General features: G+C 45.5%; 1 protein-coding gene and 1 non-coding gene across 4 annotated transcripts in view; both read left to right on the top strand.

The window, feature by feature from the left end:
• Window positions 1-1,222: 1,222 nt before the first annotated feature.
• Window positions 1,223-15,737, top strand: part of Stk38 (serine/threonine kinase 38) — a 32,539-nt gene continuing 18,024 nt past the window's right edge. Inside the window, exons 1-4 of one of the 3 annotated variants that reach the window (XM_028767843.1) lie at window positions 1,223-1,332; window positions 7,978-8,110; window positions 12,380-12,431; window positions 13,419-13,541. In XM_028767843.1, coding sequence (XP_028623676.1) covers window positions 7,980-8,110; window positions 12,380-12,431; window positions 13,419-13,541 — 306 coding nt within the window. In that variant the 5' untranslated portion in view covers window positions 1,223-1,332; window positions 7,978-7,979. Of the gene's footprint in view, window positions 1,333-1,608; window positions 1,628-7,974; window positions 8,111-12,379; window positions 12,432-13,418; window positions 13,542-15,737 lie in introns of those variants that run through there. The other 2 variants (XM_028767844.1, XM_028767845.1) reach the window with 2 other exon arrangements.
• LOC114621620 lies at window positions 14,834-15,024 on the top strand. The gene has a single exon (XR_003711460.1). It is a non-coding gene; the product is annotated as a U2 spliceosomal RNA (small nuclear RNA).

Below are 15,737 nucleotides of genomic sequence, written 5' to 3'. Positions count from 1 at the left end.
GAACTGCATGGTTGTGTACACGCAGATTTACGAGCAGCGGGCAACACACACAATGAAAACAAATAGCTCACAACCATCCATCCTTAGCTCCGGTTCCAGCAAGACTGAAACTCGAACTTGGGTCCTCTGAAAGAGCTGCCAGGCATCTCTTCAGCCATGTTTTTGTTTTTGATTTTTGGACTAAAGGAAACTTGGCTTGAAGATGACAGGGTCAAGTCTTTTTTCAGATCACGAAGGAAATAAATTCTGGCATCTCATGCTTGAAGGAAACCAAATCCTAGGGTAAGGTCTTTCCAGTTAGAGAAGGGAGAATCAGAACACTTATCCACGGACCGCTCAGGGCATGACTAACAGAAGGAGTTCTCATCTCTTGCTCCCAGAGGACCTCTTTGCAGAGAGTCATTCGTTGCTTTTCAGGAGTTTAAAACTTTCCAATCAAGGGCACTGGGCTCAGTTCTCTGGGAATCAATGAGAGGCTTTAAGTTCTGTGCACAATGGAGAGGTCTAGGGTGTGAGAGATCACCTGACTCCAAACAAAAGCACGTTAAGCCTTTACAATAATGAAAAAAAAAAAAAATAGGTAGGGGCCACGGGTTCCTACAGTCTTATGGTTACAATGATCTGAAGTCAAGGAGGAGGGGGGAAAACTCTGATTAAATTTCAGAGGACTAAAGACATCGTCCCGCGAGTGCACGCCAAACGCTAAATCCCCGGTCACGGTCGGTGATTGCATTGGTTTAGTTGATCGAAAGCCAATGTCAATTTCCGGGTGCTGAGACCGGGTGTCTTATGTAAGACACGGAGGGAAGCAGGGTGGGTGTTGGCTTTTACGGAACTTCCAGGTTTTCGTTTTGTAACTTCTGGTGAGTCTATAATTATTTCAAAAGAAAAAGTCACATCGCAAAGGCGAACGGAGTCCAGCCCAGTACAAAGCCACTTCGGAGCCCGCCCTACACCGCTCTCGTCGGGCCTCCTTGGTTAGGCGCAGCCGGGTGAGGGGTGAGGATGTGGGCGGGGCACCGCCGCGCACGCGCAGTCCCGCTGCCGGGCGAGCGCCGCCGGCGGGTGGCGCATGCGCAGTCTCGGCCGCGGCGGCCCCTCTCTACAATCCGAGGGGGTACCGGGGAGTCTTGGCCCCTCCGCGCTGCCGTCTTTTCCGGCGGTTGGGGTTCTTCCTGTTGTCCTCTCCCGTCGCGGCTCGGCAGCCGCGCTCCCTCGGAGTCCCCCGGCGCGGCGCGGTCGCTCTCGAGCCGCCCGTACGTCGCGTCTGCGCCGTCTCCGTAGCCGTCGCCGCCGGCCCCGCGCCTCCATCTCCCCCCCTTCCCGGGTCTGGTGAGTGTCTCGCGGCCGTCGCCTCAGGCACGCCGCCTCGTCCGTCCGTCCGTCCGCTTCTGTGCACTCCGGGGCTCCTGTCAGCGTTCTCTCTGTGGTCCCCAGACCCTCCTTGTCCGTCCCTCTCCTTCCACTCCTCTGTCCGCAGTCAGGACGGGCTCCTTCCCTCGTCGCCTGCTTTGTGTGCCTGCTGCCATCGGCCCGTCCCCTCTGGGACCTCGGTCAGCATCACTCTGCAGCTCGGGATGCGAGAACCCGAGAGTGTCTGCAGTTCGAGAGCTCCCCCCACCCTGGGGTAGGTATGGGACCTTGGAGGCTGTCCCCCTTACTCCGTGGTTAGGGGGTACCGGGCATCCTATCACCTTAAGATCCCCGCCCGTAGTCTGCAGACTGTTAAGAAGACCTGTGTAAAGGAACCGAGCTGGAGGACAGGGAAAAGTGTCTTAAGAGCCGGAGGAAAAGTGTGTCAGAATGCGCATAACGGCTGCCAGCGGCACCCTGCAAAGGACCCAGAGACACAGGAGACCCTTGTTCTTTTTCAAGATGAAAAGGAAGGTCAGCAGCGTGAAGTAGCCTCGCTGCTTCCTCTTCCTTCAGCTCACCTTGGCTGGGAAGTAGCCAGTACATGCGGTTTCCCTAAACCAAAAAAACAAAACAAAACAAAACAAAAACCACCAGGGCTGCAAGAACAGCTCCCCGCCCCACCCCACCCCAAACATAAGATAGCAGCTTCCTCCTATAACAGGATGGCTCTGTCCTCAAACTCTGCCTAGCACACCATCATACACACCCACTTCAACATCAGGCGTGTGTGTCTCCCCCCGCTCCCAGGAGTGGACTTAACAAACAGCGTTTTGTCTTGAGATAGGGTCTTGATGTGTACCTATGGCTGGCCTGGAATTTGCTTTGTAGACCAAGGTGGCCTAGAACTCATAGAGATCTTCCTGTCTCTGCCTCGAGAGTACTGGGGTTAAAAGAATGTCCCACCACAGCCCAGCCCACATGTGACTTTTTTTGTTTTTTGGTTTTTTTCGAGACAAGGTTTCTCTGTATAGCCCTGGCTGTCCTGGAACTCACTCTGTAGACCAGGCTGGCCTCGAACTCAGAAATCTGCCTGTCTCTGCCTCCCAAGTGCTGGTATTAAAGGTGTGCACCACCACTGCCTGGCAACTTTTTTTTTTTTTTAATGTGTTTTTGTGACAGGGTTTCTTTGTGTAGTGCTGGCAGTCCTGGAACTTGGTGTGTAGACCAGGCTGGCCTCGAACTAGGAGATCCACATGCCTCTGCCTTCCTCTTTGTGACTCTTAAGGAATAGCCTTGACCTCGGCTCGAATTCTCCAGTGACAGAGAATAGACCTTTCTTTCGGTGACAAGGAAATAAAATGTTGGCGGAAATGGTATTTGCAGAGATGGAGGTATCGTTGTAAAGACATCCAGCCAGGCGTAACTCGGTAGTGAATGAAACCGTTGATTCTCACTTGAGCTCACTCTGAGGTCACAGTCCTCAGTGCTGAGTTTTATGAAGAGTGTATACTTTGTTAGTTAAACAAGCTAAACTAAGACTTTGTTGCCCACCGTCCTGTAACTTTGCAGAGCCAAAGGAGGTTGAAGTAAATAGGACTCCAGTGGCTTACAGGTCAGGGCAGGAAGCTTGAATGATGGAAGGCAGGAGGGAGAGCCCCACCTCGTAAGCAGCACTCGGTTGACCCAGTAAACCGGTAAATTGCTATTGAGCAATATTAATTGGATCTTTTGATTAAAGGTTATTAGAATTAGGCTAAACCCTTTATGAGTGGAGGTAGAGAGAAGGGCTTGAACAAAGGTCAAAAGCGCTGGGTGTGGTGGGCCCCTCAGCACTGGGGAGGGACAGGCCAGCTGGTCTGAGGTGGAGGCCACCTTGTCTACACAGTGAGCTTGGGAAGGAGAGTGCAGTGCTTGACATTGCATTAGATACTGGCTGAAGAATAAAAAGATTCTGCTGGCTTGCTATATTTGGCGTCTGTGAACACATGTAATATCCCATCAACCTTACCTTTTAGTTTTTTCAAGATAGGTTCTCACTTTGTAGCTCTGGCTGTCATGGAACTCACTGTGTAGACCAGGCTGGCCCCAGACTCACAGATCTGCATGCCTCTGCCTGGGATTAAAGATGTGTGCCACCATGCCTGGCTTCCTGTGGATCTTTTTATTCATTGATTGATTGGTTAATTGATTTTTCAAGACTGGGTTTCTCTGTGTAGCCATGGCTGTCTTGGAACTCCACCCCCTGGTCTTGTGGAGCTTTTTGAAGTGTAGGAAGTAGTGCTGGTGACTTGAATAAGATGTAGCCCCCCAGCCCCTTTTTTTGGTTCTGGAATAGAACCCAGGCTCTTGTGCATTATGGACAAGCACCGAACAAATGAACTACTTCCCTAGCCCAAATCAGAGCTGTGTTGCCCGGTTCTTTGTATACCAGTCTATAAACGGTCTCTTCCTTCCTACAGCTGTGTTGACAACTAAAATCATTAGCTTGCTCAACGTGGAGCAGCTAATTACTTGATATATGGAAGGGTTGTCTGCCTGCATGCCTGTCTTCTTTCTCTTCTAACACAAAGCTGTGTTTTCAACCCTTAAATAATTTTAGTTGTTAAGGTGTTTCTGTCTGTAGAGCCTGCTGTGGTGGCTAATGCTTGGAATCCCAGCTCTTGAGAAGCTGAGGCAGGAGGATTGCCATGAGTTCAGTGCCAGCCTGGTTCACCAAAGTGAAACAGTTTCCCACTTCCCATGTGTATATACATGCACAACACATACAGTAACTATGTATGTAGGCTGTCTAGACAATTCAGACAACTCTCACTTGCCGTGTTTTAAAGTTCTATCTATTTTGTGGTACATGGTGGGGTGGTGGTTAGAGGCTTTTAGTGGCTTCCCTTGGCAAGTTTGTGGAGGTCAAAGGGCACCTTGTAGAAGTTGGTTTTCTTTGACAACCCGTGGATCCCAAGCGTTGAGCGCATGTCCTCAGGCTTGGTGGCAGCACTTTTACCTGCTACATTTTACTGCCCTGGATTGTTTTTTATGTCTGGTTTTAAGTATTCTCTTGAAACACACTTAGAGTGCATGTGGTTTTCATTGTGGGCGGAGGGTGTACAGGCTGACAAATAAGAAACCACACCCAAGCTTCAGAGACCAAAGGTTTTTTTTTTTTTTTTAACTCCTCTATCCTTCTAAAAGCAGTATGTTTTGGTATTGGTAGGTTTTGGACCTGTGAATACTTTACTTTTGATGTCATAGATCAGAATGTTTGGCACTGAAATAGATCCTTGATTTTGAATCTCTGTTCTGAATGCATCATTGTTTATATAGTTTTTGTCTGAATAGCTTTTAAAAAAAATTTAAAAACCTACCACGGATAATCCCAATCCCAGGATGTTAGGCAGGTCGGTCATTCTGAGGCCAGCCGGGCAGTCTTAGTGTATTCCAGGCCAGCGAGGGCTTTACAGCAAGCTTTGTCTCAAAATAAAACAAACCAACCAGAAGAACCCAATAATAAACCAAACAAACCCAAGAAAACAAACATAAGCAGCTATTGATCTTTGATTAAGTCTCCTTCTCCTCTCTTAGTAATAACAAGTGTCTTTACATTCTTTACAAGCCTTAATTTAATGCACAAAACAGTTCAGAAAGCTGGGAGCTTCAAGGGATGGACGACCTTAAGTGTTGTTTCATAAAATGAGCCTGCTTTGAAAATGGCTCCCTGCTCCTCCTGAGTCTTGCTCTGCTCTGTTACGCTGGGGTAAAAGGACAGAGTAACCCATTAGGCATGGAGGTGCACACCTGGAACCGCAGCATTTGGATGGTGAAGGATAGTGTAGGCTACATAGTCACACCCTATCAAAGAAATCCAGGAGAGGGAAGTGGAGGAAGGAAGTTGATTAATTATACACAAAAGAAAGCAGGCTAAGGATATACTGTTGAATGCGGTTACCCATGCTGGTGTTGTTTAGTTTGTTTAATAACAAGTCAAATATAATAATATAGGTCAATTTGGTGGAAAATGAGATCTTAAATTTAAGGGGAAAAACATTTTATAAATCTTTAAACTTGCAGGGTTATGGTTTTTTTTTTTTATAAAATGAGGAAGTTGGGTCTTTGATTTTTAAGGTATCTTTGAGCACTAGAATTGTGATTCAGTTTTCTTTTTTGTAATAGTGCTTTTGTTTTTATTTTTAAATTGTCATTAAAACTTACAAAATTGGGCTGGAGAGATGGCTCAGCGGTTAAGAGCACTGTTTGCTCTTCTAGAGTTCCTGAGTTCAATTCCCAGCAACCACATGGTGGCTCACAACCATCTGTAATGGGGTCTCATGCGCTCTGCTGGAATGCAGGTGTACATGCAGATAGAGGACTCATATACATTCAATAAATACAAATAAATCTTCAAACCTAACAGAATCAACCAGTAAACACTTATTAAAGGTGGGTCAGCATGTTAGTCATTGAGACTCTTTTAACTATAGAAATTGAAAATCTAAGAGTTATTGATGTATCACAGAAAAATACAATCTAGAATAAAACTGTATTCTCATCTCTTGTAACTAAACTACTAATAATACTCTTTTTTCCTTTTTCAATACACCAGGCCAGAGTCTAAGTCTTTATGTAAGCTGAGGATGGCCTTGAACTCCTGAACCTCCAATACCTACCGTTCAGGATGGCCGGCCTGTGCACACCTGATTTACCTTACTGTAAATAACTGGATCTAGTTTGCTGAGATTTTTCATACTTGCAGTCAGTTCTATTATATATTTATTCATATTATTTCTAGTATTGCCTCAGTAAAATGTTCCATTGAGCTGGCTGGTGGTGGTACACTTTAATCCCAGCACTGGGAGGCAGAGGCAGGTAGATCTCACAGTTCAAGTCCAATCAAGTTCAAAGACAGCCAGAGCTACACAGAGAAACCCTGTCTCAGGAAGAAATGAGTTTGATCGAACCAAATTATGTAGTGACCTTTTCTTTCATAAATAAATGAGTGTTTATGAATTGTTATGTCAAGGTAGTTTCCTAGTTGGCAAAAAATGCAGTTATGTATAATTGTGTGTGTGTACATTTTTTGCTTGTTTTGAGATAGGGCGTGTGTTAGGTTTGTGTGTTTTGTCAACCTGATACAAGCTAGAATCCTCTAAGGGGGTACTTGAGTTGAGAAAATGATCTCTTATTGGATTAGCCTGTGGACAAGCCATTGGGACAGTCTTTTTTGGGGGGAGTTTCAAGACGGGATTTCTCTTTATAGCCCGGGCTGTCCTGGAACTCACTCTGTAGACCAGGCTGGCCTCGAACTCAGAAATCCGCCTGCCTCTGCCTCCCAAGTGCTGTGATCAAAGGTGTGAGCCACCACTGCCCAGCGACAGTCTTTTTTTTTTTTTTCAAGATTTATTTAATCTGTGTGTGTGTGTGTGTGTGTGTACACGAGTGTTCTATCTGCATGACCAGAAGATGGCATTAGCTCACATCACAGATGGTTGTGAGCCACCATGTGGTTGCTGGGAATTGAAACCAGGACCTCTGGAAGAGCAGACGGTGCTCTGAACCACTGAGCCGTCTCTCCAGTGGGAGATTGTTGAGTGATGATTGATGTGGAGGGCCCCGCTCACTGTGGCAAGTGCCGTTCCCGGATAGTGGTCCTGGAGTGTAAGAAGCAAGCTAAGTAAGCCATAGAGAGTGAGCCTGTAAGCAGCGCTCCTCCAGCTCCTCTATGGCTTCTGGCTCAGTCCTGTTTCCAGGTTCCTGCCTTGAGTTATCTTGTCTTCTCTCAGCGCACCATGACATGGAATATTTAAGCCAAATAAAACCTTTACTCTCCAAGTTGCTTTATGTTTGCTTTACTCTCCAAGTTGTCATGTGCCAGTGTCTCCCGGGCGTGGGGATTACAGGCACATGACACCACACCCGGTGACTTAAGTTTGTTTCCTGTTGCTGTGATAAACACCCTGACAAAAACAACTCCAGGGAAAAAGGGTTTACTTGGCTCTCAGTTCCAGGTTGCAGTCCCTGGTTGTGGAAGGTAAGGAAGCAAGAACTTGAAGCAAGCTGTTCACATTATACCCACAGTCAAGACCAGAGTGCAGTCAACCAATGCTGTCTGCGTGCTCACCTTCCTTCTTCAACCTTTACAAAGAGGGAAGAAGGTGTGTGTGGCATGAACGACGTGTATGTGCAGCAGGGTTGGTCCTGAGGAGATGTCGGAGTCCCTAGAGCCGGACTTGAGGTGGTTTTGGGTTATCTAACATGAGTGAATACTGGAAACAGGACTCTGGTCCTCTGCAAGAACAGGTTCTCTTAACTCCCCGAGCCATCTCTCCAGCTCTGTCTGGTATCACTCATAGTGGCACAGTCAAGAAATCCCCACAGACGTGTTCACAGGCCAGCCCAGTCTAGGCAGTCTCTAGTTGAGATTTCCCTTTCCAGGGGACTCTACATTGTGTCAAACTGACTGTTAAGGTTAACCAGCACGCCTGGCTTGTTTGCCCGACCCTTGTTTCGTGTTATGTTTGTCCTCCAGGAAAATGGTCCCAGTTTATATTTTTACCGAGGGGTCAGGGCAGTGCTTAGTTGTTGGACTCCAGCTGGAAGATGCACAGCAATGCCTGTCTTTCCTCCTAGCAGCCATGGCAATGACAGGATCAACACCTTGCTCGTCCATGAGTAACCACACCAAGGAGAGGGTGACGATGACCAAAGTGACACTGGAGAACTTCTATAGCAACCTTATCGCTCAACATGAGGAACGGGAGATGAGGTAAAGAATTCTGTTTGGAAACATCGTATTTTGGGGCTGGGGATGTCGTTCAGTGGTGGAGTAGGTATGCACCTGTCATATACAAGGCCAAAACCAAAACACACCGCAATGAGAAGTCTGCTGTGGTTACATGTAGCATCATATCTCTAGTACACAAATGGAGACCGGGGTTGCAGCTGCCATGATGTAGCCTGGCGTCTGCAGTGGGATGACAGTGTGACAGATTTCCAAATCCTTCCTGTTAAAACTATATCTTCTGGTCATAACCCAAAACTTGATTGCATTTTAAGAAGAAATAATTTGGTTATATTGCTAGTGTTCATAATTAAAGCAGTGTGATCTCATGGAGTTGCTCCTCGGTCTGAGACCTGCCTTATGAGCAGCAGCTGTGCGAGGCTGCAGCTAGTTCCCGCAGGACTTTTCTGTGTGTCAGCTCCCTCACCAGGAAGTGGGGGTAATACTGTTTGTCTTGAGGATTGCTAGAGTTAACCATAACATGTGAGTACTTGTCATTCCGATGGCTTACTCAATGGCAACAGTGATAACTGCTCCATCTTGTTTTTAAAAACTAAGCCTGCTAGGTCTTATTATGTAGTCCTGGCTGTCTTGAAGTGCAGCCTGTAAACCAGTCTTTCCCCGAACTCAGATCTGTCTACCTTTGCCTCCTGAGTGCTGGAATTAAAGATGTGTGTTTCCATGCCCAGCTGTTGTATTGACTTTTTATTATTGAGTTTCAGGAGTTCTGTGTGTACCCCAGATACCAGTTCTTGTGTCCTGTGTTCTATGAACACTCTCTCCCAGTACATCGCTTTCCCCACTATGTCTTTAGATGAGCAGAGATCCTCCTGTCTCTGCCTGCATCTCCCAAATGCTAGGGTTAAAGACGTGCACCACCACTCAGCCTAAAAATGAATCTAAAAAGAGACTTTTAAAGTGTCCCCTCCCCATACTTTTAAAGCAGTGTTTATTGTGTAGTTTCCACATATTGGTTGCTTTTCTCCATCTAGTATTTTATGCATTTATAAGTATTTAGAATCTTAGCCGGGCAGTGGTGGTGCAGACTGTTAATCCCAGCACTTGGGAGGCAGAGGCAGGGAGATCTCTGAGTTTGAGGCCAGCTGGTCTACAGAGTGAGTTCCAGGACAGCCAGGGATATACAGAACAGAGACTCTTGTCTCAAAAAACAAACAAACAAAAAACCAAACCAAAACAAATTACAATCTTTTTTTTATTGTTGTTTTTGTTTTTTGAAACAAATTACAATTTTGTCCAGTTATTTGCTGCTGTTTTATTGTCGGTAGCCAACGGCACATTCTAAATAAAGATTTATCCATATACTTGAAGTTTCAGAAGCCTCAGCCCCTTTTGTCAGCAGCTGTCATGGAGACAGCTTGGGCAAGATGCAGCCCCAGAAGCATGTTCCCATAACCTACCGCAGTTCCTCTGTCTCCCAAGAATGTATTCAGATTTTGACTCCGTTAATGGAATAAACCATTCATTAGGTTAGAGCCCTCAAGATTGGTGGCAAAGTCTCTGGGACCAGCATAGCTAATGTGCCTTCAGAATCGCTATCTCCTCATGACTCTTCGACAGGATGACTCTTCTTTTTCCCTTTGGATCAAACAGTGGGTTTGGTTAGTGGATTTTATTTTTGCTTGAAACAACAGTGATTGTCAGGGGTTCCCTCAGTGAATAACCTAGGTGATATCTTGGAGATAAAATTTTTTTATGGTTTATTTATTTATTTTATGTATAGGAGTACGCTATAGCTGTCTTCAGACACACCAGAAGAGGTCATTGGATCTTACAGATGGTTGTGAGCCTCCATATGTTGCTGGGAATTGAATTCAGGTCCTCTGGAAGAGCAGTCAGTGCTCCAGTCCCTAGAAATGAAATTTTAAGCTTTTAGATATTACAGGAAAATAGCCTTGGTAATAGCTTTAGTGACAGTTGGTAATGGAATATTTGTACTTTGAGAATATGTCTAATACATGATATAGTTTGAAATGCTAAGTTTTGAGCCAGTCAATTCTGAAAGTAACTAATACAATTTTACTTTCATACCTTGTGCTGTATCTAGTACAAACATTTAATTAGACATCTAGTTTCTACCACTCAAGTGTAAGTAGATCAAGGACAGCCTCAGCTAAGTGTTGGCTGTAAGGCCTGTCTGACTATCTGAAACCCTGTCTAAAACACCAGCAAAGGAGTTGGCTCCTCAGGTGTAGGGTGTTACACCGTGTGACAGGAGCTTCCTGGTGCCTTATGGACACGCGTGCTGTAGTTCTGTTGGCTGTTTGCCTTCTTTAGTCCATTAGCCTTTAGGTTTCTCTAGAACGGTAACTGTCCTCTTGTTCTTGCTGCTATACAGCTAAGGTACCCAGCAAGTACTGATAATTACCTAGTCAAGAAAAATAATAGTTTGGATAATTTTATAGCCATGTAATTAAAACCAAGGAAACAGACATTTCCTCTGACAAAACATTGTGCTTATTTTTTTCTTCCTGAAGATTGTTGTGGTGGATTAACTAAAGCCATAAATCTAACTTAATACATAATAATGGTTGTCGTCCTCCCCTGGAGTGAGGATGTGTTTGCCAAGAATGAACAGTGCAAATATCCCCCAGCTTCTCACAGATCCTCTTCCCCAGGAGCTGGCAGTGTAGGTCTGTGGTGGAGCACTGTGTGTGTGTGTGTGTGTGTGTGTGTGTGTGTGTGTGTGTGTGTGCCAGCCAGCCTGAAGTTCAGTTCCCAGGACTGAAAGACAAGAACAGGAAAAGGAGAAAGAGAGAGAGGAGAAGGAAAGGAAGAAAAAGAAGTAGAGAAGGAGGAAGAGGGAAACTGGGGAGAAGAACAACTCTTGTTTCAGGTTTTCTTAATGATGCAATGTTTTGTGTGATCTGAAGCCCAGTGGACTGTCCGTGGTGACCTGTGGTCCAGGGTCAGTGTTATCTAAGCTAAGGTTTAGGGCTGAAGGTATTTCTTAGTGTTGGTCATGGAGATAAAATTACAAGTTATTTTTTATACTATTTTTCTTGTTCTTATTTGTCTCATCGGCAAATGTTAGTTATTTTGTATACATATTTTATATGCATATATGTCTGTACCATTTGCCTGGCGGGTGCCTGCAAAGGCCAGAAGAGGGCATCAGATCCCATGGTACTGGAGTTGCAGTGGTGCTGGGAACTGAACCTGGCCTTCCACTCAGCTCCAGCACCACTCTCCGCTTTTAGTCTTCTTTGCTCTGCATATGTTACCTGCTTGTCTGGATTCCTGACGGACTGACGGACGGACGGACAGACGGACGGACGGGGGAGGAGGGATTCCAGCCTGTGTGCTTTCGTCATCTTGCTGAGTAAACAAAGATTCTACTTGGTTATTTCAGTTTTATCAAATCATCATGAGTCTGTAGTTAAAAAAAAATCCTGGGCTGGAGAGATGGCTCAGAGATTAAGAACACTGACTGCTCTTCCAGAGGTCCTGAGTTCAGTTCCCAGCAACCACATGGTGGCTCACAACCATCTGTAATGGGATCTGATGTCCTTTTCTGAGGTGTCTGAAGATAGCAACAGTGTACTCACATACATAAAATAGATAAATAGATCTTGAAAAAAAAAAGTAGGCCTAACAAAGAAGGAAGATTTTTACTTGTTTTAAAAATAGAATTTTTAAGCAGTTTAAAAATTACATTTGTTAGGATTATTGGGGTGTGTGTGTGTGTGTGTGTGTGTGTGTGTGTGTGTATACATTTATCCCATGGCACAAGTGGAGGTCAGGGGACAGCTTTCAGGAACCAGTTCTGTCTCCATCTTCTTGGTACTTGGGATCAAACTCAAGCCACCAGGCTTGGTGGCAAGCACCTTAACCCAAAGTCATCTTCCCCCTATTTCATTTATAAACACTAAATTCTGTTATCTGTCATTATATTTCTTGTTTATTAATGTGGTTTTTCTTTTTTTTTTGTTTGTTTGTTTTTGTTTTTCGAGACAGGGTTTCTCTGTGTAGCCCCTGGCTGTCCTGGAACTCACTCTGTAGACCAGGCTGGCCTCGAACTCAGAAATCCACCTGCCTCTGCCTCCCAAGTGCTGGGATTAAAGGCATGCGCCACCACTGCCCGGCTTAATGTGGTTTTTCTTAAACACATTATAAAAACGTATTTCATGACCTTTTATCTAAATGAATACTTACAAGTGCTTAACAATTCTGTTCATATAGGCTTGTCAGAGTACAAATGCTATTTAATCTATCTTTTTTTGTTGTTTATTTTAGACAAAAGAAGTTAGAAAAAGTGATGGAAGAAGAAGGCCTGAAAGATGAAGAGGTGATTTCCGTGGGGCTTGTTTCCTGGGCCCCAGTGTGAAGGTTGTGTTGTCTTCATCAAGTTAGTTTTGGCGCCAGGGAAGCATTTGGCTCAGTGACAGGGATTTGAGGGTTAGCAAGCTTTCGGATTCAGTTACTCATCCAGAGGAGGAAGTTAATTAAATACTCAGAGGGAGATCTCTCTACTTACAGTACGGTCATTAATTAGCTTTAGAATTCTAAGAAAAGAAAGGATGAAATCAGCAAAACTCAATTACAATGTAAAAGAGTAAGGTGAGCATTTTTACCAAGTTGTGGTGCTTCATTCTGTAATCTCAGTACTTGGAAGTTGAGGCAGGAGGATTGCTGCAAGACTGAGGCCAACCTGCACCAGAGCATGAGGTCTCATCTGTAATAGCGAATGAATTAACTGAAAGGTCCCGTAGGAGTAAGGTACATTTCTGAGGTCACTGTCAGAACAAGGGGCCACCTCACATCACCCCTTATGCACAGCGCTTACAGATGTAAGGCAAAGATATGGCCAGTGAGAGGGGATGCAGGTAACCAAATGGCTCTGGCGACACCTTCAGAAGTGCAGGTGGCACAGCCCAGGACAGTGATAGCAAGACCCCAGCATATGGTAGAAAACAGGGCATGGAGGCCGGGTGATGAATGAATGCTAGTACTGGTCTTGGAGGAAAACACCCTTAGCTAAGAAAGGGCTCAAGGAAAAGGTCGATTTGTCTCTCACCATTAGAAATGCTACAACAGTGGATTGTTGAAGTAGTTTAGTCAGAGTTCTCAGGAGCCCCACACCCCCTTCAGTGTGGCTTGCTTGGTCTGATGGCCCAGGAGGGGGGAGGGGGCCGCTAGAGGACGCTTGTGTGATGCTGTCACACGAGAAGATTACGCACGCGTGGACACCTGTGGCCTGCTTCCCCTGCACGAAGCAGATAGGACTTGGTTTCAGAATTTCAGGTTGTCTTTCTTTTCTTTGTTTAAACATTAGAAACGACTCAGAAGATCCGCACATGCTCGGAAGGAAACAGAGTTTCTTCGGTTAAAGAGAACAAGGCTTGGGCTGGAAGATTTTGAGTCTTTAAAAGTCATAGGCCGAGGAGCATTTGGTGAGGTAAAAAAAAAAAAAAGTCCCAGAACATCAAAGCTTTGAACATGCTGTGAGTGTCTGTAACACAAGGTTAGCTATGGAGATCCTGTCTTGAAATATATGGGGTTCAGTATAGACATGTGCACTTCGCTTCTTTCTTTTCACCTCAATTCATTGTCCCAGATCACTTCTGTCTTGTCAGAGACGACATTAGCACTTTGTTTGTTTGGACAGAGTCACACTATGTAGCCCAAGTTGGCATCAACTGTATGATCCTTAACACTCAGAGTGTTGGAGTGACAGGCATGTACCGCTGGGCTTAGATCCTGATGTTAGGATATCATGACAGTAACCCATTCTGTAGATGAGGACATTAAGACTCTGACGATGCCCCACCCTGTCTGTCACACAGCTGGTGAGCACAGAGACAGGCTAGGCTGTAGTGCTCTGCTGTGACACTGTTGCTTTCCCAGAACCACAGGACTCGGGGAGGAAACTGACCTTGTCTCCGTTCTTTATTCCCTACCAGATGCTTACAGCTCTAAAGAGATTGGCCTACGCTTGGTTAGGCACACCCGCGTGCGTGCGTGCATGCGTGCGTGCGTGCGTGCTCGCGCGTGCGTGTGCGTGTGTGTGTGTGTGTGTGTGTGTGTGTGTGTGTGTGAGATGTTGGCACTCTAGAAGTTGAGACAGAAGGACCACAAGTACAAAACCAGCCCAGGTTAGCTAGGGGATCCTGTCTTAACAACAACAACAAAAAAGACCTTGAATTAGTACAGAGCGATAAAGGCATCGTAGCTGGGCCGGCCGCTGTCTGCCTGTGGTTACTGGGGTCAGATGCAGGCAGGTGCTCCGCCCTTGTCTCGCATCCCGGGCCCTTAGCCCGGACCTTCTCCACTACGATGACTCCACAAGAGCAGTCTCTGGAAACCTCTGAATGAGCTCCTGCAGGGTCATGCTCATCGATGGGAAACATGCAAAAAAGACAGCTTACTGATGCAGTAATTGCATGGTCTGTGTCTAGAAGGAGAAGCATGTTAAAAGCAGCAGTACTCAGGGGAGAACTGCCTATTACTGAAAAGAGACCTGTGAAAGGTAAAATTGACCCTTCAGTTGAGAATTCCAGTTAGCCCTTGAAAATAAAGTGGCGGATTTCTGAGTTCGAGGCCAGCCTGGTCTACAGACTGAGTCCCAGGACAGCCAGGGCTACACAGAGAAACCCTGTCTCAAAACCAAATTGAAAAAAGCTCCCTGTTCAAGAAAAATGGATATGGTACTTGATAAGAAAACAAAATTCAGAAAGACATAGGGAAAACCCCACTTCTCAGTCTTCTGACTGAGATCAAGTGTGGTATCTGCTCTTACCAGTTTACTATCTAGTCCATCCTCCATTTAAGGACAGTGGATTAAGTGGAGCTTTGGACCTGGGAGATGGAATAGGAGCTCGCTCCATTTACTCTGTGCTTTGACTTAGTAGACTTAGTATTGCAGTAAGGGGGGAAAACAAACAAACAAACAACAAAAAACCCCACAAATGTATATTGGGGGAAAAGGAGAGGGTGTTCGGGAACTAGCCAGAAGGTTTTCTTTTGTTATAGACCATTAGTTTTCTTTTCACAGCATTGGGAAATGGGGCTAGAGAGATGGCTTGTTGGTGAGAAGCCCCTACTGCATTTTCAGTTTCCATCCCCTGTGTGGTTAGGTCATGACTATCTAACTCTAGCTCCTGGGGGTCTGGATTTCAGAGCCATCGCCCACTTACAGACACCACACACATGGAATTAAAAATAATTAAATTCTTTTAAAAAACTGGAAAATGAGCTGGGCCTAGTGCCACAGGTCTTAATCCCAGCACTTAGGAGTCAGAGGCAGATGGATCTCTGGGAGTTTGTGGCCTTGTCCACATAGTGAGTTTCAGGACTACATAGAGGGACCCTGTCTCCAAAAAAATACAGAAAGAAATGAAAAAAAATGTAGAGAAAGAAAACTTTTTTCATAATAAAACATTTTAGAAAGAATATAACAGCCAGAGACTTGGCTCAGTGGCTAAGAGCACATCCTGCTCTTACAGAGGACCTGATTGAGTTCAATCTCCAGCACCCACCTTGGGGGCTCACAACTGCATGTAACTCCAGCTCCACGGGATCTGAGACTCTCGTTTGGACTCCTTGGACATGTGCACTCAGACATGTACATACTACACATAGACATACACGTGCA

The sequence above is a fragment of the Grammomys surdaster genome, unplaced genomic scaffold (genome assembly GCF_004785775.1).
Source record: "Grammomys surdaster isolate TR1022 unplaced genomic scaffold, NIH_TR_1.0 183, whole genome shotgun sequence".
NCBI classification, from domain to species: domain Eukaryota; kingdom Metazoa; phylum Chordata; class Mammalia; order Rodentia; family Muridae; genus Grammomys; species Grammomys surdaster.
The sequence above is the reverse complement of the archived record's forward strand: the minus strand, read 5'-3'. Positions and strand labels throughout refer to the sequence as shown.